The 24,288-nt window shown below is 37.4% G+C and overlaps 1 protein-coding gene across 3 annotated transcripts in view; it reads left to right on the top strand.

Annotated features, from left to right (window-relative positions):
* MALRD1 (MAM and LDL receptor class A domain containing 1) overlaps nucleotides 1-24,288 on the top strand; it is a 217,159-nt gene that overhangs the window by 5,314 nt on the left and 187,557 nt on the right. For all 3 annotated transcript variants that reach the window (XM_074535188.1, XM_026795148.2, XM_074535181.1), the window contains 6 exons: nucleotides 5,315-5,407; nucleotides 7,603-7,810; nucleotides 15,227-15,373; nucleotides 18,247-18,356; nucleotides 21,995-22,162; nucleotides 24,093-24,213. In XM_074535188.1, the coding sequence (XP_074391289.1) occupies nucleotides 5,345-5,407; nucleotides 7,603-7,810; nucleotides 15,227-15,373; nucleotides 18,247-18,356; nucleotides 21,995-22,162; nucleotides 24,093-24,213 (817 nt within the window). In that variant the 5' untranslated portion in view covers nucleotides 5,315-5,344. The remainder of the gene's footprint in view (nucleotides 1-5,314; nucleotides 5,408-7,602; nucleotides 7,811-15,226; nucleotides 15,374-18,246; nucleotides 18,357-21,994; nucleotides 22,163-24,092; nucleotides 24,214-24,288) is intronic.

Here is a 24,288-nt window from a genome sequence, read left to right as displayed (position 1 = left end):
CATCAGTCCCCTCTGTTTCCACAGATTCTCTTAGCCCTTCTATGTTTTAGTCATTGAATTTCTCCTTCAGAAATCAGAAATTCAGAAAACAGAGGTGTATTTATTGCACACAGACTTATTTAAAGATGGTGTGAGTCACTCATACGGAAAACTTTGCCAGAAAAATCTTCAGGAACATAAGCTTCTGCTGGTAGTTTCAGGAAAAATAAAACAACATACAGACTCATGTTTAAGACTTCTTTAACTGAAATGAAGGGAGAGTTGGCTTTTTCACATTTTGCTACTGAATAATTAGGTTGTTTATGAAAGACAAATGAATTGTCAAAATTAGCCAATATTAAGAACCAGAAGTGAGGGCTGAGTGCTTATTCTGACCCTGGAAGAAAACAGAGCCGCTGTCCTGGAAGCTGCCATTCAAAACAGCCTCTCAACTGTGTGTACCTTGCAGTTTCCTGCACATCCTATCACTATATTTATTGATCAAAACCTCTTGTCTTTGAATAACTCTTCTAAATCCCAGCACTGACAGGCCCAACACTCTGGGACTGGATTATACCCAATGTACAGTTTCAGAACTGTTCTTAGAGGCAAGTGATGAAGGTGTTGTAAATTTATCCCTGGCCTTCCTCACTCTTTCAAGAGAGAGAGCAAAGATGAGTGAACATATTTTCTAATATAGATATTGTGGTATCAAGTGTAAGACAGGGAATTTAAATTGCTCTAGGGTATGAAGAAGGATAAGGAAAACAGACTATTTTGTCAACAGTAACCTGTTGTTTACTCACATTTACTTTGCAGTCCATGATAATCTGCAGCTTTTCCTCTTTTCTTGCTGGCTTGCCAAACTGTTATTCATTAAAAACTACTGCATTTAACTATTTGATTTTTCTTTCATTATTGTGACTCCTATATATTTGAACTTTGCCTTATTGGTTTGGAAACTGGTTTGTGTATACTGAGATGATTTTAAATGCAAATGTTGTCCTTCACAGTGCTTGCAATTCCTCCCAGTACAGTATTTTCTATGTTATTTTAAAATTTACTTTTCATCTGACTCTCCAATCAGATGGTCAGCACTATAATTATATCAGGTTCTGGAACAGAACTATGCAGAACTTTATTATAATTTTCTTTTAGTTTAATAGAAAACTATTGACATCTCCTCTTTGAAATAAGCTCACATTTCTATTTGCACACACATTTTACAGTAATTTCATTACACCTAATCACTGCATTTTTTTTAAGCATGTGGTTTATCAGATTGTTTAAAAACCTTAATAAAGTGAAGTAACTAAATTTTCAAGTCTATTTATGATGAAAAAAAATATTACACTGCAAAACACAACTTGCTCCTCATCAGAAGCAACTAATGTGGGTTTCTCAGTTTCTAATTCTCTAGGTGCTTACAAGGTTGCTAGCAATTTGTTCCAAAGTCTTAAGAGTTGTTCAGCATCTTGGCTATAATTGCATACTCTACTTATCCCTTAGCTGCCATAGATGTCCTTTGTTCTCCCAGTTGTCTGGTTTCCCACACATTCTTCTCAGGTTCTCAGAGCTTGCTGTTGATACTAAAATATTCCTTCCAGTATGCAACCTTTACTTAAAAGCTTGTAATTCCATTCATTTTAGGGCTTATATGTAATTTTAACATTATTTGTCTATTCTGGTCCATATTTGAATTCCCATTTAGCAATATTAACTGTTCAACTAACATAAAATGTTCACAGAATCACAGAATGTCCTAAGTTGGAAGGTACACACTAGCATCATTGAAGTCCAGCTCCTGGCCTTGCACAAGACACCCCAAGAGTCACACCTGTACCTGAGAGCATTATCTAAATGCTTCTTGAGCTCTGTCAGGTTTGGAGCTGTGACCACTTCCCTGGGGAGCTGTTCCAGTGCCCAACCACCCTCTGGGTGAAGAACATTTATCTAACATGCAACCTAAACCTCCCCTGACACCACCTCAGGCCATTCCCTCAGGTCCTGTCACTGGTCACCACAAAGAAGAGACCAGTGTCTGATCCTTCTCCTCCCCTCATGAGGAAGTTGTAGACTCCAATGATGTTTTCCCTTAGTCTCCCCCAAGGTGAGCAACCCAAGAGACCTCTGCTGCTCCTCACACGGCTTCCCCTCAATGTCCTTCACCATCCTCATGGCCCTCCTTTGGACACTCTGACAGTTAAATCTCGTTTTTATATTGTGGCACCCAGAAGTGCCCCCAGCACTTGAGGTGAGGCTGCCCCAGAGCAGAGCAGAGCAGGACAATCCCTCCCTTGCCCTGCTGGCCATGCTGTGCCTGATGTCCCCCAGGACAGGGCTGGCCCTCCTGGCTCAGGTTCAACTTGCCATGGACCAGGACCCCCAGGTCCCTTTCCATGGCTCTACTCTCCAGAAACTCATTCCTCAGTCTGTACATTCAATTAGCAAAATTAACTGTCTATTAGCTGACAGATAAATTTTAATATTTTCAGTAGAAATGGAAACCAAATAATATCATGTTGAGTCTATCTATTGCTGTTCATTACTTGTTTGTTACTCCCTTTAAGTAATGGGCTTATTTATCTTCCTTTTATTGCCTTAATCTTTTCATCTTTTATGGCTTTGAAAAATCCAGAAATTAGGCAAGAAAAGATAATTTCAACTAATTCTAATACATGCAAGTATATCTATATCCTAATGCACTAGAATTTTTCTGTGTGCTCAACATGACTTGCAAAAGTCATGTGAGTACACTCCTCTGCAGAAGGTAAAGTTGATTAATCATTGTGGGGGGAAAAATAAGCTTTTGTTGCAAATTACTCTCTGAGAAGAGAAGTAGGGACAAAATAATGGGTGCAGTTGCACAGCACTGCAGGTATTGATAGAGAAATGTCAAAAAAAAAAAAAGATAAAAATATTTTATAGATGGAGACCTTTATAAAAAGTTGGAATTTCTCTTCCATCCTTCAAATCTGAGCAGCATTATGTCAGAAAAAAAAAAAACATTGTGGTGAAAAGGAGCAATTCTTGCCCATTTTATCTTTACAAAAGGTTGTTTATTGATAGTAATAAATCACAGTAAGGGGGAATAGAGAAAAGTTGTCTGGAGCAACCGCTTCCCTGCATCACCAAAATAAATCTTGAAGGAAAGTACTGGAAAAGAAACACCTTCCATATTTTGAAAGAAGACTAGTGACACAAGGAATGTGCTCAAGGAGTTAACCCATTTGTAGCAAAGAGGTGAAAAAATAGAACGAGCAGGGTGAATACTACAAGTACTTGTAGTATTTGTACTACAAATACTACAAGTGCGGAAGGGAAAAGATATTTTTGACATTTTAGAGCTGTATAAAATCACAGGGTAAAATCTGCTTAAAATACTCTTTCATCTGAGGAGATTTACAGCTTTCAGTGTAAATAAAATCTCAGAAGGTCTGGCTACTGAACAGAAAACTCAAGTTTACTGCTACAAGCTATTTACTCCTGCTGTAGTAAAATTAGCTTGGGAGAAAAATGGTCATGGGGCTGGGTTTCCAAGCTGTTACCTGAATGTGAGCAAAATTGTAGTATCAAGGTGCATCCAGTCAAATACTCAGCAAATACAGTGCTTCCCAAAAGATATACAAATGTGTTTGAAGGGTTTGTACATGCAGGTGGGGAGGGAGCATGTTAAATAAAAGCAGAAATTTAACCACAGGCTATGGTTTTAACCTTCCATGCAGTATGGTTCCTAGTATATCCTTTTCTGTATCTCATATGTGCCTAAGATATGATTAGGCTGAAAGATTTCCTTTAGAAGCTGAATTATTTAGTAAAATGAAGCAAGTTTTACACAGAATGATGTGTCCTCAATATTGAAAGACTTTTACTGAATATGTCATGTAAAGAACTGAACAAATACATCCTATAGTAATGTAGAAACTCACAGCTGACTTTTATTTCTAAAATCAAGTATGCCATGTGTGTTATCCAATTTGATCTCTTCTGTCATTGAGTGTTTGAAATTAGTGTGTTGCCTTGGCCTTGGCTTGCAGTTATCCAAAATTCCTTTTCTTTTTTTTTTTTTTTTTTGTGATCTTTGAACACATGTTCAATGGGGATTTAATCTTCCAGCTTTGCTAATATATCAGAATGGCCTTGGTAAGAAAAGAGCACTAATTGTCTGTACATCACAAATAATTCCAATGTCCTTCTGCTGGCTCACAGCCTATCAAGCAGTAGGCAGCACATTTCTCCTCTCTTTATATTATAAAACAGGAAAAAAGATAACTGTCCTTGTCTATAGTACTGATAACATTTCACATGCCTGTCATAACTCCTTTTATTAATCTCCTGTAAGATAAATTGTTTTTATACTTTCAATTTCTCGTCATACAAGAGACTCTCCATTTCTCTTATCCTGCTTTGCATCTTTTTCTGAACTGCCACTAATTCTGTAATATCCTTGGTGGAAAAGGTATGACCCATACTTTGCACCTTCCTAAAAGGAGTCTCAATATTTGATATTTTAAATACTGAGTGTGTTTGTATGTATAGTCTAAACTTTTCCTGCAGGTTTTTTCTGTCTTTTTGGTTTTGCTCTATTTTGAAACTGCTTCTTGAAAAGATTTTGTGTGGGTATATAAAGTTCAAATTTCTGCCTTCTCTCCTTTATGCCTCAGTATGTAGCAAGCAGGACCATGACCAGAAGCAAAATGAGTGTGAGATACTTTTACCAGATTATTGAATCAAAAAGGCTGCATAAAGGGAGCCTTACCAAATGTAGCACTCTTCCTGTTACCCTTAAGAGGTGGAATTAAAATGGGAGGATTAAGGTAATTCAGTTCATGAGTAAAAGTTGTTAGGTGTTACTCTGTGTGCTTGCTTTACAGATTTTTTTAAAAAAAATTAGCGTAATTGATTGGGTAATTCTGGCAGACCCAAACTTCAGTTCCAAGAGAACGAAATATAATTAATTACACAACATAATATAAGCAGTTATTTATGAAAAGGAAGCTTATGTAGAGAACACCATGGAAACATATTGTTAAATTCAGCAATAACATGGCTTAATTTACATATTAATTAATGTTAATTCTACCAACTCAACTCCTGATAATTATATTATTAGTCTGTTTAGTCATAAAAAACATGTGTTATTTCCCCTCTCTTCATTAGACCTCAGTGCAAAGATTGCAAATGAGTATGAGAAACTGTATTTTTTCACACAGAGCAACTTTGTATATGGTGGTTGTTTGGCTGGGAGATGAAAAGATGGAGGACGAAAAATGGCCTCAATAACTTCTGGAGGAACAAAAATTATCTTTATAACATTGTTTTCTACATTTTACAGGAGGAGCATGTCTTGTGGGAAAGCAACACTATGACTAAGAAGGAATGGGTCAAAGTGAATATACAGCTACCAACAGGGCTACAAAATATAAAGGTATGAATGAAAAAGGCATGTGCTCAATTTTTGAAGATGGTTTACTTTGCTGTTTGTAAATCATCTAGAAAGCCTAAAAAATTGTTTAAATGGTGTGTATATTGAATGTCTTGCTATTTTTCCATTGCTTCAATATGAGTAAATCTCTGGCTGTATCTCAATAAAATATCTACACAAACATGACATACAGAAGCTGCTGCATTTGAATAACATGCAAGAAAATCAATAAAAATCTCATCTGATTCTAATTAGTCATCTGAGGCCAACTCAGGAATTACCAACTCATTTAAATGTATTTATACTGTTACGTGAGATGATGTAAATGATCTTTGTGGAACTTCAGTGAAATTATGTAAACCACTATTTGGGAAGATAGCTTTTCCTTGAAAATTCAGGCAAAAAAGATAAATGCTAAATTGCAGCTACTTAATTTTTATATTAATTTACGCGTTTCCATTTTAAGTAACTTTCCATTTACAATTTTTTGTACTTCTGTAAGTAACCATCATATTGTACTGCTTCAGCAGTCAGCTGAAAATATAATCTCTATGAAAGGACAAAACCTAAGCCCACTGCAGGAATTGATGTTTTGACAGATGTTAGAATGAATGCATTTCATTAAGCTAGTAGGTTCTAAGGGTGTGTTGTTGCCTGTCTCTCCTTTTCCCACGAGGATAATTTTGAATAAACAAGCAGATGTGTAATTAACTTATCTGTAGTATCTAAAAATAAACATCTGCTTAGGTTGTATGTATATAAGTAGGAAGCCAAAACAGTGTATTCTTGTACAAAAACTGCAAGGATCCCTTGCACTTAGGGAAGGAAACATACTATTTTAATATTTGTGCTTATTTTATATTTTCAGCACAGCATTCTGTTTTTTGAACTGATAGAGAGAGCATGGAAGCATTAGATGACTTTTGTCATTTTGAAGAAATTTTCTCTAGTGGAAGACAATGACATACATAACTCATGTTTTAGAAAGAAAAATCCCTCTTGAGATTTCACTCCAACCTAATTGCCAGGCTTTGGGGGAGTGTGCTAGACCCTTCTGCTTATGCCCCAAATCAGATCTGTTCCAGTTTTTTTCTGTTTAGTCAGATACTTCAACACAGTGCTTTCTGACCCTTGCACAAAACTACTTTCTGACTCACACTTTGATCATGTCCCAGTCTGGGAAAACCCACAAATCCATTTTTATTTATTCTTCCAACTCCTGCTCTTTTTTTCTCAGTGTTTTCTTTTATTGCTATCCTAATCTTTTTGGTTAATCCAAGCTTTCTTCCTCCTGCTCACTGCCCTAACTCAGGTAAAAGAAACCTTGAGAGCACAAATGGGATAATTTCATTGCTTTGAGAGCCAGCAGAGCTGGGCTGCACCGTGCCCAGGAGCAACAGATGCTCTTCTGGAATTTCATTGCTATAAATCAGCTTGTGCTAAATCTGCTCAGAGCAAGGGAACTCTGTCAGAGAGAGAAATGCTCCTTGAATCTCTGTGTCCATGTCAATAGCAGTAAAATAAGCAGGGTGAAGGCACAGGCTCAGGATTGGCATGTGATTGTCCAAATAATTAAAACATTGGCATGGTTCCTAGAAAGGTTTGACCTAAGCAAATCAGCCACCTCCAATCCTGTGCACAGAACAGGATTGCAAGCAGGCAGGGACCAATCCCCCAGCAGAGGCTGAGTGCATCCATTTTGTTTTATGTGATGAAACAGTTATCAATTGTTAAACTCTGCTATGCCAACTGGTGTCTGAGGAGAGTCCCCAGCCCAATTTACACACCTAAAAACGGAAATGTTCTCTTGGGGATCTGCAAAATGAGCTTTTGAAGACACTTCAGAAAGGGAGATGGAGTCTTTAGGATATTAAATGTCAGGACACCTTTCTAAAATACAGGGGCATTATTAATTTTTAGCTAAAGGTTTATGAGAGTAGAAGTTTTTCTTTAAAATAGACTTTTTTTCTTTTAAACTTAATTCTTGCATGTTATTCAAATTCTTTCTTCAAAGTTCAACTTAAAATTTTCCATAATTTCAACCTGAGATAGCCATACAAAACTTCCAATTCTGGTTTGAAATTTATCACAGTTTTGCAATGGAAATGATGAAGCACTTTTTACACCTAGAACTTTTTTTGTGTAAATAAAAATCAGTTTCACTCCATTCTCTGTTAACACAAATATTTTGTTGACAGCTTGTGTTTAAAGGAGCACTGCAGAGCAGGGCAGGTTTCATCTGCCTGAGTGGCATCCAGCTCCTGGATGCTGCACCCTCAGAGCCAGCAGGTCTGTGCTCCCGGGAGGAACGCCCCTGCAGGGATGGGCAGCCCGTGGCCCCTGGAGCAGCCTGTGACTCCCACCAGAACTGCCCTGGTGGCAGCGATGAGGACCCAGCCAGCTGCTGTGAGTGAACCCTATTGCTTTAGGGGGGCAGCCTGCTGAGCAGTGCTGTGGAACCTAAACATTCCCTTCAACAAATCCCTCGAAAAATATTTTAAATTTCTACGGCTTCTTTTCCCCAGAATATTTAATGGCATACAGGTTAAAAAAAGCATTTTCTTCTTTCCATTGCTATGTGTTCCTCTGTCTCGCCTCATCATTTTAGATACAGCTGGTAATTTATTTAATAACCTGCTAAAATACAACATTTACTGTGTTTTTGCTTAAATATATTCCCTGTATACCACTTTTATAACACTTATTTGCAAGGGAATGAAATCTGCCTTGGGGTTTGTTTTCTGAACAGTTTTCTAATTTAGACTCTTTGTGAATTACTGTCAGAAAATGCATTAAGTGACATTATATTTGCACTATGATACAAATCACCACAGAAATGTAGTTCAGAAGCTGCATCTCCATTATATTTGCAGCTGAAGGTAAGTTTGTTTAGAAGCCACAGTTTCTACTGTACAATCAAGAGTAAAAAGAAAATAATTAAAATTACTGAAAAACGCCTGTAATAATTCTAAGTAATTTTAGATGTCCAAGTGAAAATATCTTTAGGGATCCTATCGCTTCTAAAATTTATACTATAGGGCATGCATAAGTATGTATGTTTGCCTGTGGTAGTAACACTTAAATATGTGTTTAACCTAAAACATGTGCACATATTTAAGATTCCAGTGATGATATATATTGCTGCTGGGAGGTGCCAATTAAAGTTTTGTGTACAGCTCAAGGTAGCAGGATTAAAAACACCGATAATATTTTATTTTCTAATTCCTCGATGAGACTTCAGAAAATAATTGTGACTGCATGTCATTTTTTTAACTCACAATCAGAATCCTTAATTCTTTTCAATTACTTAAATAACCATATGGGAACTATCTCTGAAACAAGTAATGTGCAAATGCAGAAATAACATTTTAAATAGGAAGGTATATTCTGTTTTGTGTGTGGGTAGAATCTAAGCAAACATTAAAGTCTGTAAGGGCTCCCTCTCTGAGAGCTCTTTTTGATTTTTACAAGGCTTGACCCCTATACTGTGTCTATGTCTCTGTGTCTGTCCTACCTCCACAGGCAGGAGTGTGGAGAGCCCTTGTAAGTTCTTTGGGAGGAATGGAATGGAAGTGAATTGTATTTTCAAAGCTGGACTTTATTTCTCAGCAATTTAGCGATCCCACTTCATAACAATGAAAAAGAATTTTCTTCATTGCGGTGAAGAGCAACTGGAAATAAAAAATAAAAAAAATTAGATTTCAAAGGATCATGAAAAATAATTGTTGCAGTTGAAGGGAGCTTCTAATCATAGTACACAAGATGAAAATTAAGATAACTCCAAACACTTACAGGCCTGTGCCTCAGACACTGGACATTTAAGTTAGGTAAACAAAAGATTAAAAATTACCTAGATCTGGTCAGTCTTTTAAAGATCACAGTAGAATCTTTGGGAATATTTCCTCTGTCGTGGTGATGTTGATGGGTCAGAAAAATGGAGATTTGGCAAAGAAGAAAACGTCAGAATGACCCGATGGTCTCAACACAGTCCTTTGTGGAATCTCCAGAGTTATGGTGCTGGAACAGGGAATGATGAGAGCCACAATCAGTGCAAAATGTTCTTCAAAATCTCTGCCTAGTGCTCCATTCTCTGCTGCTGCTTCTGCAATTAACTTTGGTTTTTCTACTGGCACTGGTTCTCCACTAACTCTCTTCAAATTAAAGACAATATGACACTCAGTTGAAACTGAGGAATGGGTGTTTCTTGCTTAACTATGTGTTGAGATATTCACAGTTTGAAGAGGTATCATTTCATTGGAGCAGCGCACAAAAGTATATTCATCCCCCAAAAAGAGGGTGGAAACAGGTTATTTTCTGGAGTATAAGTGCCAATAGTAGTTGCTTATTTCTCTGACTACTGGCTGAGAAGAAAGAGGACACAAAAATGTGCCATCTTTAAAATAACAATAACTATTGTTAAAGTTTGCCCATTTTAATGGATAATATTGTCTTGCATGCTTCCCACACTCCTTTTCAGGAAAGATGGCCCTAATGGAATATAGCTACTCGGGAGTTTAGTCAGCTTAGAGGATTCATCTTTTAGACACTTTCCACAATATTGAGAAAAAAAGGTGTAAAGAAAAAAGTTCTTATTTATTTTTGTCTTTTGTTCTTTTATTCCCATTATATCAATTTTCCACAAGATCTTGATATTGTCCTCCATGATGTTTAGAGTTCACTATATTCATTCATATTGATTTTCAGTAAAATTTCCTATCTGGTACAGAGATGCATGTTTTAGCCTTTATTAGGCCTTTTAGCATCTATCCTTGGGCACATCCTCAGTAGTTTCCTTTGTTGAAGTGTTCTCAGGTACTGAAAGAGCTGACAGATCGCCTATTGAGCAAAAACAATGGCAGAGAGCTGATACTTAATGTGAAGGATTCCCCTCCTTTAAGAATTTCTTTTTTTCTTAATAATAAGGAATTTAAAAATAATGTTTCTTTTTGATCATGTTGATTTGACATGGGTAGTGTTATAATAACACAATTTACTACAAGAACAAACACATAAATATTTTGTAACTCTTCCTAATCTTTCTGTTTAATCTCTGCTCTTTAATATAAAGATATATTTAAGTCTAGGAGACTTAAAAGTCTCAAAAATCAGGAAATTGTCTAGGAAACATATGCATATGAGTAACCATCTTTATGTGAGTTGTTAAAATCTATGAATCTAATGGAGTGATAAGTTATGAAAGTACAGATTTTATTATTAAATTCTGCATTTTCATTATGTCTTTTCTGACAGCTCTGTTTGTGATCACTTCTAAATTTTTTATTTCAGTGAGTGATAAAAATTTATGAAAACCTAGTTAATATATTTGAACAGAAAATGAGAAGCAGGAGTTGGATAATTTAAAGGACTATAAAGATCTCTTTCATGGTGGTGCCTTTTCTTTATTTCCCACCCAATATAAACACAAGTAAATACTGTGTCAAAAAACTAATATTTCAAACACTATACTTATTATTATTTTACATTATTTATACATAACCTTCACAATACTTATAAATCCATAAATACAAATGAATGAGTTGCTAGCAGTCCTAGCAGCTTGGAAACAACTCTAGGGAGCACTTGCTATTTTCAGGTAATATCACACTTTGATGCAGTAGTGTTTCTGGAAATTACCTGCTCATCAGCATCCCTGTAAATTCAAAATTATTGTGGGATGGGGTCATCCTACAGGTATTTCTGAAAGAGGATCACTTCCATTTAGCTTAATTAGAAGCTTTCCTAAAACAGCCATCTTTACTGCTTCTGTTTTTAATTTAACACCTCTGATATTACCTTAAATATTCTCAGCTTTTCATAGAATTTGTGTGATTTATGAATATGGAATATGTAGAATGAAGAAAACCTGTATAATTTTAAAGGCATGTAGCTTTTACAGCATTTCATTTACAGTATAGCAATTTACAATTGCAAATTCTTGCAACCTTCCACAGCAGGTGAGCACAGACGCAAATATTTTTATTACCATTCGACACTGAAGTGGAAAGACAACTTTTTAGTCTGAAACATTAGTTTTACTAAACATTTGTGCATTTCCTGTGACACTGAATTTGCCTGAAATTGTGAGTCTCTGCTCATTGATCCCGTGTGCGCATGTGGAGAACAGGAAGCTACACCCATGCTATTTTCACAGATTTTGCTGCTGACCAGCACTGTCCAGCCCTTTGTGTTTCACCAGTGCAGCTCCAAGCAAACCTGACCTCTGCATAGCAAGGGTGGACATGAGATTCTCTTAAACCCTCTCAACCCTAAGCCAGGGAACTGAGTCATTTCAGAAGGATGTGAGGCCTCCTCACCTATGAGAGTTATGAGTCATCTGTCTAATGACTTATGACATGAGGAAGTTCAGGCTGGATGATCTGTGGCCATCTGGGATATTTCTGTATGAATCCTTTAAAAAATTCTAGGGAAATAAAATTAATCACAAAATGGTAGGGAAAGTGCACAGGCACTCAAAAAAGGTATATGTGTAACCCTTCGCTTTCGCAAAATGATGTTAAATGTTAGCCAGAAATGACAAAATATTAATGGTAAAGAGATTCTTTGGTTTTTGTTCATAATAATAGTTATTACCCCAAATTCCAAACACACTTAGGTGCTGCCATACTGAATGAGAGGAGCAGCCCTCCTCATTCTCTACTGTTGTTCAAGGAAACACCAACCTGATGGATATACCAGCTGAGCGTTCCCATTTGTGTTCATTTACTTGAGCTCTCAGAGCAGGATTGAAAACTTTCATGCTCTTGCAGCCTAGCAAAGCTGAAGCAATATGACTTGGCTGATAACCCAGCCTAGTTAACAGAACTGCTTTGTTATTGCCCTGGGAGGAGCATGAGAAGATGGGATAGATAAAGCTAGTCAAAGAAAAAGTATTTCCATTTCAACTCCTAGTACTCTTGAAATATGTGCTTTGTTGGTTTTGGTTTTGTTGGTGGGTTTTTTTTTCTTTTGAATAGGTTGAAAACTGATTGTATTAATTGAAAAATCTTTTCAGTGTATTTTATGGCTTTAGTAACCAACGCTTATTATTGAAACTCAAAACGTTTTTGGGGAACAAGTTTTTTTTCCTGGCTGCATCATTGGATTTTGTAGAAATGGTGTAATAATTTACTCCTTCACTAATTAAGTCATACTGATATATTCACATGAATTAAAAAAAAAAACCAAATTTGACTTACTGTTAGTGTTGTTTCCTTTCTATTTCCATTTCTGTTTTGCTGAATTATAAAGGTCTAAAATAGAGAACTGACTCATTTTCCACTGAAAATGTCGAAAACCTATCTGCAGTTAGAATCCATTGAAATCTTCCCAGTGATATATAAAACATAAGCTCTGGTGTTGAGAATTCCAGTAGGAAGGGACAAAATAGATCAGAAAAGAGTTTTATCTCAAACTTAACTGCAGCATGACTGCTCGAAAACTATAGGCTGTGCAGTCACTTATTTTCGTACTATGGATAGTGAAAGATTATCTATAATCCCTTGAAGGTTCAGATAAAAATGCTGAATGTTTGATAGGAAAGGCACATTTCTCAAGGTTTATTAATGTTTGAGGAATGAAAAAACACACTGAAAAACTCTCTTACTTGGATTTGGGTTTTAGCCAAAATGCAGAACTTTTCTTTCAAGCTTGATTAAATATTTACAAGTACCCCTTAATTTTTTAGAATTAAATAGGGATAAAGTTTAAGTTTGACTGTTTATTTGGACAAGTGCATTTCACTCAAGTTGAAGGGTAGCTGTTCTACAACATATTTACACTTTTAAATTGCAGTATCGCTTCCAGATTCTATATAGGGGCAACACTTGGCTTTGGTTATTGGCTCTGGTCAGTGTTTCTTCATTACTGGGTGCTTGTTTAGAGCTTTAAATTTCAAGTGAAAGGTGCATTAAAAAAAACCATTTAGCATCTAAAGTGTGGTGAGCATTGCCATATTCTATTTCCTCTCCACTACCCAAAAGAAAAAAACCCAAACCAACCAGCATCATCAACAAAAACCAAACCCAACCATGAACATCAACCAAAAAAACACCCCAAAGTGCACCATCATGAATTGTCTTCCTACCTTTATAATTGTGTTCAGACTTGAATAAAGTTTGTAAAAATGACTGGACAAAACCAATTTCATTTGGGATCATGTTTTGATATGTAAACATGTCTTTTTTTCCCCCACTGCTTATATATTCAGCCTAAAAAGACTGAATACATTTATACATTTCTTTCTATATCTATAGGGTTAGAAGGAATTGTACTACAGGCTAACAATGTGAGAAATGCTGATTTCACCACACCTCTCTTCCTGTTGAACAGCAAGGACAGTGATGGGCTCTGATCGTGCAAAAGCTGGTCCCAAATGCCTCCAGTTAAAAGACAACATTAATTTAAAAAATGTTTCCATGCTAAATAACTTTTAGAGCTGTAATATAATAGTTATTAGTACTCTCTTGATCTTAGTTTCATATTTAAACAATTATTTTAACTCATTTTCTTTGGTGCCTACAGGGTCATATATGGATGTCTTTTTGGATATTCCTGTGCAGGCACCGCAGTCAGCTGTTTATGCAGAAGACCTTTTGTGGGGTTTAGGGAGGCCAGGAGACAGAGATATTTAAGCAAAGAATGTTTGTCTTTTTGTGTCACATTGGTTCTCTCAAGACTGCTTAGCTAAGGAAAGCAAAATGTCTAGATATAGTATTAATCACCAAAACAGCTTAGTCTTGGATATCAATTTGCATGTTCAACCTTAGTACTAGCAATTGAAGTCTAATTAAAAAGATACCTTGTGAAAAGCATGAATATTTAATGAAATAAGTTTGCCAAGTTTCATTTTAAACTAAATGTGCTGCACTAACCAGAAAACTATGCACCATCAAATTTTAATGTATATGGGGAAGCCAGATAAGAGACACTCATATTTGTGGTTTATTTTCTACCTTAAGATTTAGCTGCTTAAATAACCTCTATATTTCTGGGAAACTTTTACTATTTAGCTTTGCTACAATGATGCTTAAAGAAAGATGAATTTCATTTTGGTTTTGTACAATCTGAAAATTGGAGTAATATGCATGATCTTTTCTGAGGCTGATATGATCAGATAAATGTGCTGTGGGAGCAGAAAGTGACAAATACAGTTCTAAAATAATGGTTGCAATTGCAATAAGTGACCCCAGGAGTTAAGTGTAGCACCTTGGGAAGCTGTTCTGGACCAGGAAAGAAAACTCTGGGTATAAAACTTTTCTATCAAAATAATTATTTGTACTCAATCAATGTAGGAGTGTGTGAAATTTTTATACAATTTAAATTGGTCTAATCCATACCAACTGAGAAAGTCGTCTTTCACTTTGCAATAAAAATTTCCAGGCAATCTGAATAATTGATAAATTTAAATCTCATTTTCAAAAATAAATTAAATGAAAGCTTAATTCATCTTTGCTTTCCATATATTTTAAGCCCTAAATGCATTTGAATTTTCTCACGCATTCATAACTAAATTACTGGTGCAATTCTTCTTTAAAAATATTTAATATTATTTTATAATACATCAGCAATCTATGCACTGGTCTTTACTATGTTTATTCTCTTATAGGCAGTTTGTTTCATGGTTCTGAGTTTGATTAAGAAAGGAAGGGCCTGCCCAACCTCTCACCTGTACTCCAGAACTAATTATCCCTCTGAATAACCTGCACCATATTTTTGCTTCTTCAACACTCTAAATACATCTAAGTACAAAACAGTCAGAGTTGTGGCATTAAACTGTTGCATCCAGTTTAACTTATTGATCCTCTGTTGTTGTTCTTACCACAGCTAATTACACCTTATGTGATTTTGAGACTGACCTCTGTGGATGGAAGCCACTGAGCAAAGGTGATGCTGACTGGAGCAGAATGAAAGGACAGGCTCCCTGGGACAGAGCACTCCCTGGCAGAGGTCATGCAACCAATATGGGCCATGGTGAGAGTTATCATGATTTTTCTCCTTCTGCCATGAAAATTCCTACTTGTAAATGGTCACAGAGTGGTAATAAAAGCTGGTTTGAAATGGATGCCATACTGTATGTAAATAACACAGGTAATGTGCTACAGAAAGCCAGTCTGTTGGAGATAATATTTTTTAGCTATGATCTAGTTACTCTGTCTTTGTAACCCTTATATTTGGCTGGCACAATCAGTGAGGTATGAGACTCAATGCAGTTTTTTTGAGATACTGACCTTTGAACTGACAGCTGACTTTGTTTGTGCATATCATAACCATTGTTTACCCAATATTCACATAGGGGCCACTCTTGGAAGCATTATTTGGACAAATAGCTTTTTGTAGAGTGCAGTTAAATTAATCCATATTGTCTGAGAAAAATAGAGGGAGTATAATTTCCTTTAAAGAGTTGTCCTTCCTTCAGCCTATATTTGCCATACAATGTATTCAGCTGGAAAACCATTTCAGAAGAGGGCTGTTAATTTTTCAAAGTGAAAATGTTATTATAGCACACTCCATAAAAATAAAACTACCAAGCATGTTTTTCATTGTCAAATAATATTGACAAGTATCCTGTGACTTTAATTTTATTAAAATGTATCTATTGCACTGCTTCCAGTGGAGAGAAGATTAAAATCTGGGTCCAGAGCCCCTTTAATTTAGATTTAATTAATTATGTATATTATCTGCAGCCAGACCTCCATGCTTCTCTTCCATGCTCATGTTAAAGAAATGTGGCATTTAAGTATTCCTCCTTAGGTATAGGACCCTCAGGATTAAAAGTCTCCTGAGCGACAGTAGTGGGTAAAGTAGGTGTGTGCCTGCTATAAAATGATTCTAAATGAACACTCATATTTTATCCACTGCTCCTCATGTGATGAAGTGCACCAAAGTTGCTACTCACTTTTCCCAGCCCCTGTTTGATATTTCATTTTATTTTCTCTGTAGAGTGGGACTGGGTCTGCATTAGTGCACTTTAAGTTAACACTGCTGTGTTGGAGGTTTCCAGCTCAAAGCTCCAGAAGGGAGCACTGATCTGCTGTGTCCTTCTCTGCTCTAGGTGCTGATGAGGTCTGAGGGGTAGTGTGGTGAGAAGGAAGGCTGCTGGCAGCCTCAGGATCACATTAACATCACCCATGTGGAGCTATGTGCTGCTTCACTTCACTTGCTTTGACACCTGAATTTTTACAAGCTTGTTTCAGTGTTGCTGCAGGTTGAAGCCTCAAGCAGATTTGGAGGTTACTCTGCCCCACCTCTCAAGCCCAGTAATATTGCATTCTCTGTATAAATTAGCTGAAAAGGTATTTCTAAGGTGGTTTTGTACCAATCTATCATTGTGCCTGCTACAGCCACGACTTCAGAATTAGGATTCCAGAATCTGAGCAAGTTTTTGCCAACATTAAATCACCATCATTCAGGTTGCAACTGCTCCTTTAGTACCGCAGAGTGGTCATCTCCCTTCTCTCCTGGGGAGGGCAGTAGCAAATTTTGATTAATGAAGATCTTAACAAGGCTACAGCAGAGGCTCAGCTGCAAATTAAAGAGGGTCCTTTGAAGTACCCTTGCATTCCAATGAGGGGAGCTTCCCTCATTCTGTGGAATGCAGCATTCCTGTTTGTACAGGGAGCTGGAATGGTCCCCTCTTTGTGCCAACCTTGCTAAAGCAATGCCATTATTCACGTGGGGCTGGACCTAACCCTCGGCTTCATTTCAGATCCATGGGAAATAAGTGGCTAAGGAGTATGACTGTGGCAGCACAATAGCTGATTTTCCAAGATGTAAGGCAATATGTGTAATATAAATGCTCAAAAAAGACTGAGCCTTTAGTGTTGTTTTGCATAGACTTTCATGAAAAAGTCTCAGTATTCAGCAAAGGCAGCACTGACGGCATTCAAAATATGCTGCTTTAGGGCCCCTTGAAAATGTTTATCCTTCCCTACCTTTGTCTGAAGCACATCTGCTGTAGTTCAAATCCAAATGCAGTGCATTTGCCAGAGTTCAGATTAGATCTTTAATTAAGCTTTCATCCCCACTAGCACAGACAACAATGTCAAGTCTGTGGACCCCATGAGAAAATACAGCTTATTCCATTGGCTCCTGTGGTCTGCAACATTGTTAGCATGCTTAAAAGTGGCTGGGCTGTGCTGAGAGTGAATACTGTACCCTAAAGGAAATAATTTCTGGTTTAAATTCTGTTTGAAACAATATTTAAGCCAATTAAAATGTGTCCTTTAGGGATCTTGGCTGAGGTCTCTGTTGCTTGATCTCCAGGCTGCTCAGTGTCTCAGCTCCCCTGCTCTCCCCAGTCTGTGCAGAGAGTTGATGGGCAATGTGTGAAGGTGATGGGTAATACTTGTAGTGTTTTCAGGTTGGAGATCCTAAAGCTTTTGCTTGAAGAAAGCACATAAAAAATACATCCAGTGGACCTGCACAGTAATGCTCTCAGCACCTGAACTGCCTTCAAGGGGCTCTGCAGTCACCTCCTTGGGTTTATGTGCTCGCAGGCACCATGACAGGGTAGTCTCAGCAATGGCTGCCCAAAAAGTTTTATTTCCTTCTCCCTCTCTCCTTGTCTTTGGAATCAGTCATGACAATTTTACAAGAGGGAAGATCCAGGAGCATTTGGAAATTCTGTTTTGTCTTTACCTACATAGACATTGCTCATCACAGCCTGTTATGACACCCTCCTCATTATCCACAGAGACTGAACTGATGGCAAAGCAGTTTAGATTGTTTTAATCTATGAATAAGCTTTATGTGTCTCATGAAGCATGTAGTTACCTCTCTGAGGTAGCCATTTGCCATTGGAGCATGATATATTTCTCCTACTTTAAAATAAAATTTGTTTACAGGATCGTTTATTTACTTCAGTGGATCACACCAGAGGAGCACAAAGACAGCCACGTCTCACCTGGGAAGCCCTTTCCTTGTCAGGCTTACCCCTGGGCTCTCCTGCTGCCAGGTAACAGTTTGATATGAACTGTCCCTGTTTTTGTGACCTATCCCTCAGCTGGTGCAGGTCAGGTATTCCTCATGCTCTAAGTGAAGCTGCTGAGGGCACTATTTCAATACCAGTGGAAGCAGTTAAAGACTAATGCTTTGAGAGGACAGAGAAGGCAACTTTTACTGTTTTGCTGCCAAATTTTTATATCTGATTATTACTATTTTTTCTTAAAGCACCCAGCAGGTGACTCAGATTTCAGGACATGCTCCAGGTTTTTGTGTACTTTGGCAAAGGTATCTGGACAATGATAACAGGGCTCTATCAAACAGCCATTCTGTCGTCTGCAGGCACAAAAGTCACATAACCAGGGGTCCATAATGGGACATCTGTGGTTTGAAGGCACTGTGTACATAGGCTGTGTTGGTGTGACCAACACCATACCCCATATATAGCTTCCGTACCCCAGACATGCACTAAAGTTTAATTCAAGGTTTGAGGAGGATGCTTTTTAAGCTGATCAGTGCAGTACTTGGGAGCTACTCTGAAATATGTGTTTTTGTCAGATGTCTTGTGGCTCTACAGATGATCTCAAAAGAAACCAGCCAGGATAGTGGTTGAGCTGAAAAACTAGAAAGGTACCAGGAAAAAATGAATCAGGAGGGACAAAAAAATAGAAAAGTATTAGATGAAAAATGAAAATACTGTTTTATAACTAGACAGTTTTAATTTTCAACAATATTCTGTATTTTTAAAACAAAACTTGAAGAAATATATTAAATATGAACAGCAACTATTCATTACATTCACAGCTGTATTTTTATTCATGCTTTTGGCCACTGAATAAAATTAATGGACACTGTTCAGTTTTATAACTTTTTTCTTTATTTTCTTCTTTCATGAGGCTTTTTTATTTTCTGTTCTGTAACTTTTCAATGCTTATGTTGTACTTGGGAGAAGTTAAGTTGTGTAGTTATGATGTGGTTTTCTTCTGATACTGTATAATCCCTTCTCATTTAAAAAGTCAGAGAGAAGAAAAGGAAAAGACAGAGAAAGCTTGCCAAAATAATTTTATTATGTTCTGTGAAAAAAAAAAGAGGCTCTAAAGAAACAAAATGAAGTTTAGACTGGTTGCTTAACTTTTAAGGCTCAATGTAGAACAGAAACTGCTAATTCCACTTGAGAAAACTTTTTTCAAAAAAAGGAGAAAAAGTCAGAAAAGAAGGAGATGCACTTAGAAGGCCCAACAAGTAGCAGAATTTTATTCCAGCAGGATCTAGGCTTCTTAGGTTTTATCTCATCGAAGGGACCAGAGACAAGTGCTAGCTTAGCTGAATCTCTTTTACTTGAAACTGCAGCTCACTTGGACTACACACATCAGTGAGTTACCAGATCCCAGCTGAATGGCTGCCACTTGCAGCTGAGGAGCAGAAACCTCTGAAACAATTCAAGAATAGTTCCTTGCAATCCCTTAAGGCAATCTCACAGTTCTTAATCTTCACGTGATTTCTTAGTGTTGTAGAAGGTCAGAAATAAAATGGATGTAGGATAAACTCAGGCAGAATGCTGCTGCAGGGAACTCAGAAGCCCTGAACCATCCCACAGAAGCCCTGTGTGTGTGCACAACTCCTGGGACACCCAACAGCCTTTGTACTCACAGCACATTTGTTTAGACAGCTCCATCTCACTTTTGTTGACTTTGATGCTGAGGAGATAAGCACCTTTCAGATTCAGATTAATTTATTGTAGAAACCCTTAAGGCAAACTGGGCACCACTGATATTGAATCAATGAATTATTCTAGTAAGATCTATTGCAGAGTTTGGTCTGCATTCAAAATAAACACAGATGCAGTGGGGATGCACATATTTTTCTCGACTTCAAAGTCAGAAAAGAAGAAAGTTTTGTTATAAGTATGCATGTATTGAATGAATTTAAAAGTCTTAGATCCAACAAAAGCTAGAGCAAGTTCTTACCTAACGGTACGTGTCTGTCAGAGAGTGTTTTTGAGGACTGGAAATTTGGCTTTCTGCCACATTATCCCTGCAGACTTTTATTTCTGGGAAAGAGCAACGAGCAGGGGTTGCTCACTAGGATGTGTTATGCTCTCTGCCTATTAATGTGAGATGATGCCCTCTGTTGGATATCCCACTGAGAGGATAAAAGGATCTACACAAAGAGATCTATGTTTATTACTAGCTTTACAAGTTCTTTAGCTCTGGTTGATAAAAAAAAAAATTTGAGTTGAAGGGTAACAGATTTATATTGTTCCTTTCTGGTTAATTGAAGCTTAGAAGTAACTCCTTTCTGCAGCTTCTTTTTGTAGATGTATGCTAAGAAACATCTTCATTTGGCTCAAGGTTTTGCACTTGTAGAAGCAAATTTCTAGTCCCAGCTCTGTGTTTATGGCTCATTAAAGGGCACAATAGCCATTGTATAGTAGGACATGTAGACATAAAGAAGGAAGGCAACATTTAATGAAAACATACATTTGTTTGAAAAGCTGTTTGAAGGACAAAAGCCATCTAAGTTGTTTAGAGTGTAATTCTTCAAACACCTCACTTTGGAAAGTGCTTGTATACCTGCTACTTTCTATTTCTTAAGCTTTTTTTGCTGGGGGAATGAGTTACATGAAAGTATTTAGATTTATTAATAAGGATCAAGACTCTTTTATATAAGACATGATTTTCATGAGAGGTGGTAAAATTAAATGTTGAGAGGCTGAGTCTGCCAGACCTGATGCTAGATGATATTAAAAAGTAGCAGTGTGTTTTAACAGGAATATTTCTGCATGACTGATCCAGCTCTTGTTTTACATTCATGAAGAGACAAGTATTATCAATATCAAGGCTTTTGCAGGGAAATAAGGACACTGCAGTTGAAGAAATTTTGATCTTTGTGTAGAGAAGCAGGAAGGACTCAGGGGGAAAGAAAAAAATTAGACTTTGAAAATCTTATTTCTTTCCCTCGGTTCTCAGCTGAATTTTTGCCTGGGTATTATTAAAAAAATAATGTGTCAGTACGAAAAATAAATTAAATTTATTAAATTACTCTGTATTGCAAGGGAGTGAACTGTGATTCTCACTGCTTTCTTATCTTTTCTGCCTCACAAGCAGTCTCACCCACATACAGTTTTTGTATTTTCCTCCCATATATTGGTCAATCTGCTTGTTCCAGGAGATTAATAGATTTTAAAAATCTGTCTTCTGTATTCATTCATGTTGATTTTGGAAATAACAGATCATAAGGTTTCCTTCATACAAGAATCTCAGTGATGGCTCTTCTGAGATTAACATGCCTACGAAACTGTCACATATTCAGCATTTGTAAAGAAAAATAATCTTTGAGAAGTCTCTAAGTGCTTACTATGATAAAGAGGTTAAGGGAAGTAATATCACTCAGTGTGCATCAGTTGATACATAGAAGTTAAAAGTAAATTGTAAAAATGAACTTTAGTTTTAAATATAGTTTTGTCTTATAACATAGTACTGCTCCTCAACATTCTGTGATTTCAAACATCCCCATCTTTTGTGCCAAGTCAGTGCTTAAAACCATCATGTCTTCCTTTGTTGTGATGTACACATATTACTTGGTACTGAATTTATTGCAGATTGATTATATATATTTTTTAAAGCTCTTAATTAAAAAATCTTTTAACAGGTAAGATTTTGGTACTGGTTATCTCAAGATTCCCAGCTTTCTGTCTTTAAGAGGACTGCATTAAATGGAAGTTTGGAAAAGTTACATGACATTTCAGGATTGCCTGAGACGAACTGGAAAAAAATTGATATAAATTTAGGAAGTGTGGCTGAGAAATTACCTTTTCAGGTAACTATATATCACATTTGCTTTGCTTTCAAAAAGATATTTTACTTTGGCCTTTAGGATTAACTTACTTTTAATGATGAAATATAAAAAGAGACTTTCTATTCTTTAATGGTCATATGAAAAAAATTTAATTCCACTTTTTCCACAGATCCATGTATTAAAGAGCATAGCCATTGTTTCAGTATTCTAAGCATTAGAATAACTTTTAGTAACAAACATCAAGGGACCCTAAAGATTATTTAGTTCCAACCCCCATTGGCAAGGACATCTCTCTTTTGATCAAGTTGGTCAAAGCTCCATCCAGCCTGGCCTTGAACACTTCCAGGGATGGGGCATCCACAAATTTCCTGCGTAACTTTCCAGTGCCTCACCACCCTCAAAGTAACAGATTTCTTCCCAATATCCAAACCCATTCTTTTAAAGTTTGAATCCATTCCCCTTGTGCTGTTACTACATGACATTGTAAGTAGTCCCTCTCCATCTTTCTTGTGGGCTCCCTTCAGGTGCTGAAGGCTGCAATTAGGTCATTCTGCAGCCTTCTCATTTTGAGGCTGAATAAACCCAATTCTCTTAGCCTTTCCTCACAGGAGAGATACTCCTTCCCTCTGATCAGCTTGGTGACCTCTTCTACACTCACTCCAATAGGTGCTGGGGACCCCAGAGCCTGACACAATACTCTGGGCTCTCACAAGGCCAGATTGGAGGGGCAGAATCCCCTCCCTGCCCTGCTGCTGACACTGCTTTTGGGGCAGCCCAGGGCACGTTTGGCTCTCTGGGCTGTGAGTGCCCATGGCTGGGTCATGTCCAGCCTCTCACCCACAGCACCCCCAGGTCCCTCTGGGCAGGGCTGCTCTCCATCCCTTCATCCCAGCCTGGATGGGCACTGGGGGTTACCCCAGCCCAGGGGCAGCCCCTTGCACTTGATCTTGTGGAACACTATGAGATTGACATGGGCCACTTCTCAAGCTTGTCCAGATCCCTCTGGATGGCATCCTGTCCTTCAGGCATGTCAGCTGCACCACTCAGCTTGCTGCACCACTGCAAACTTGTTGAGGGTGCACTCGATCACATTAATGAAGATATTAAATTACACTGGTCCAAATATGGACCCCTGAGGGGCATCACTTCTCACTGATGTCCGTCAGGACTCTGAGCAGTTGATCACCACCCTCTGGATGTGACCATACAACCAATTCTTCTTCCACCTAACAGTCCGTCCATTAAATCCATCTCTCTCCAATTTAAGAGCAGGATGTTGTAGGGGCTTTACAGAAGTCCAGATATGGGAGCCATAACCCTTCACTGATGCAGTCACTTAATCATAGAAGCCCTCTGTGTTGGTCAGGCAGGACTTGCCCTTGTTGAAGCTGTGCTGGCTGTCTCAAGCAACCTCCCTGTCCTCCATGTGCCTAATTTATAGGAGGATCTGTTCCATGATCTGCCCAGACACAGAGGTGAAGTTGACAGTGCAGGTACTTCAAGCAATCACTACATTTATCCCTACAATCTATCCCCACATTGCTAACTTCATCAGGCACAGTATAGATGAACACAATTAAATATTGGTGTAAATCATCATATTTGAATAGCTAATTTAAGAAGATATAATTTTTATGTGTTCCACCGGGAAGACCATTCATTCAATAGTGATGACTTTAAACAGTTTTGATTGAAGCAAGGTTATTTGGGTTGCATAACTTTCCCTAGGCAAAAATAGTTATGGCTTTGACAGTGGAGGAACAAATTGCTGACCTGACCAAATCTCAGTTGTAGTTTTTCCTGGCTGATGTTCAGAGTTGATTGTAGAAGCTATTTAGTTCCTGTGAAGAGGTCAGAAATTATAAATAAATATATAAACAAATGTGTGTGTGTGTTTGTATCTTTTTATCATGTCACCTTTAATGAATTACCTTTTTTTCTGTTTTTACAGATTATCTTGCGAGGCACTATTCTAACAACAAATGCTACTGTTGCTATTGATGATATCAGTATAACAAGGGAATGTGTAATTGTGAATAGATCACTCCCAGGAGTCAGCCAGGAAAGTGAAGGCAAGTTTCATGGTTTTCAATACCTCTTCCCCAATGTCTGCTATATATAACTGTGATTTACTGACAACTTGAAGT

This window comes from Zonotrichia albicollis, chromosome 1 (assembly GCF_047830755.1).
Source record: "Zonotrichia albicollis isolate bZonAlb1 chromosome 1, bZonAlb1.hap1, whole genome shotgun sequence".
NCBI classification, from domain to species: domain Eukaryota; kingdom Metazoa; phylum Chordata; class Aves; order Passeriformes; family Passerellidae; genus Zonotrichia; species Zonotrichia albicollis.
Note: the sequence above shows the minus strand (reverse complement) of the source record. Positions and strands in the feature narration are given on the sequence as shown.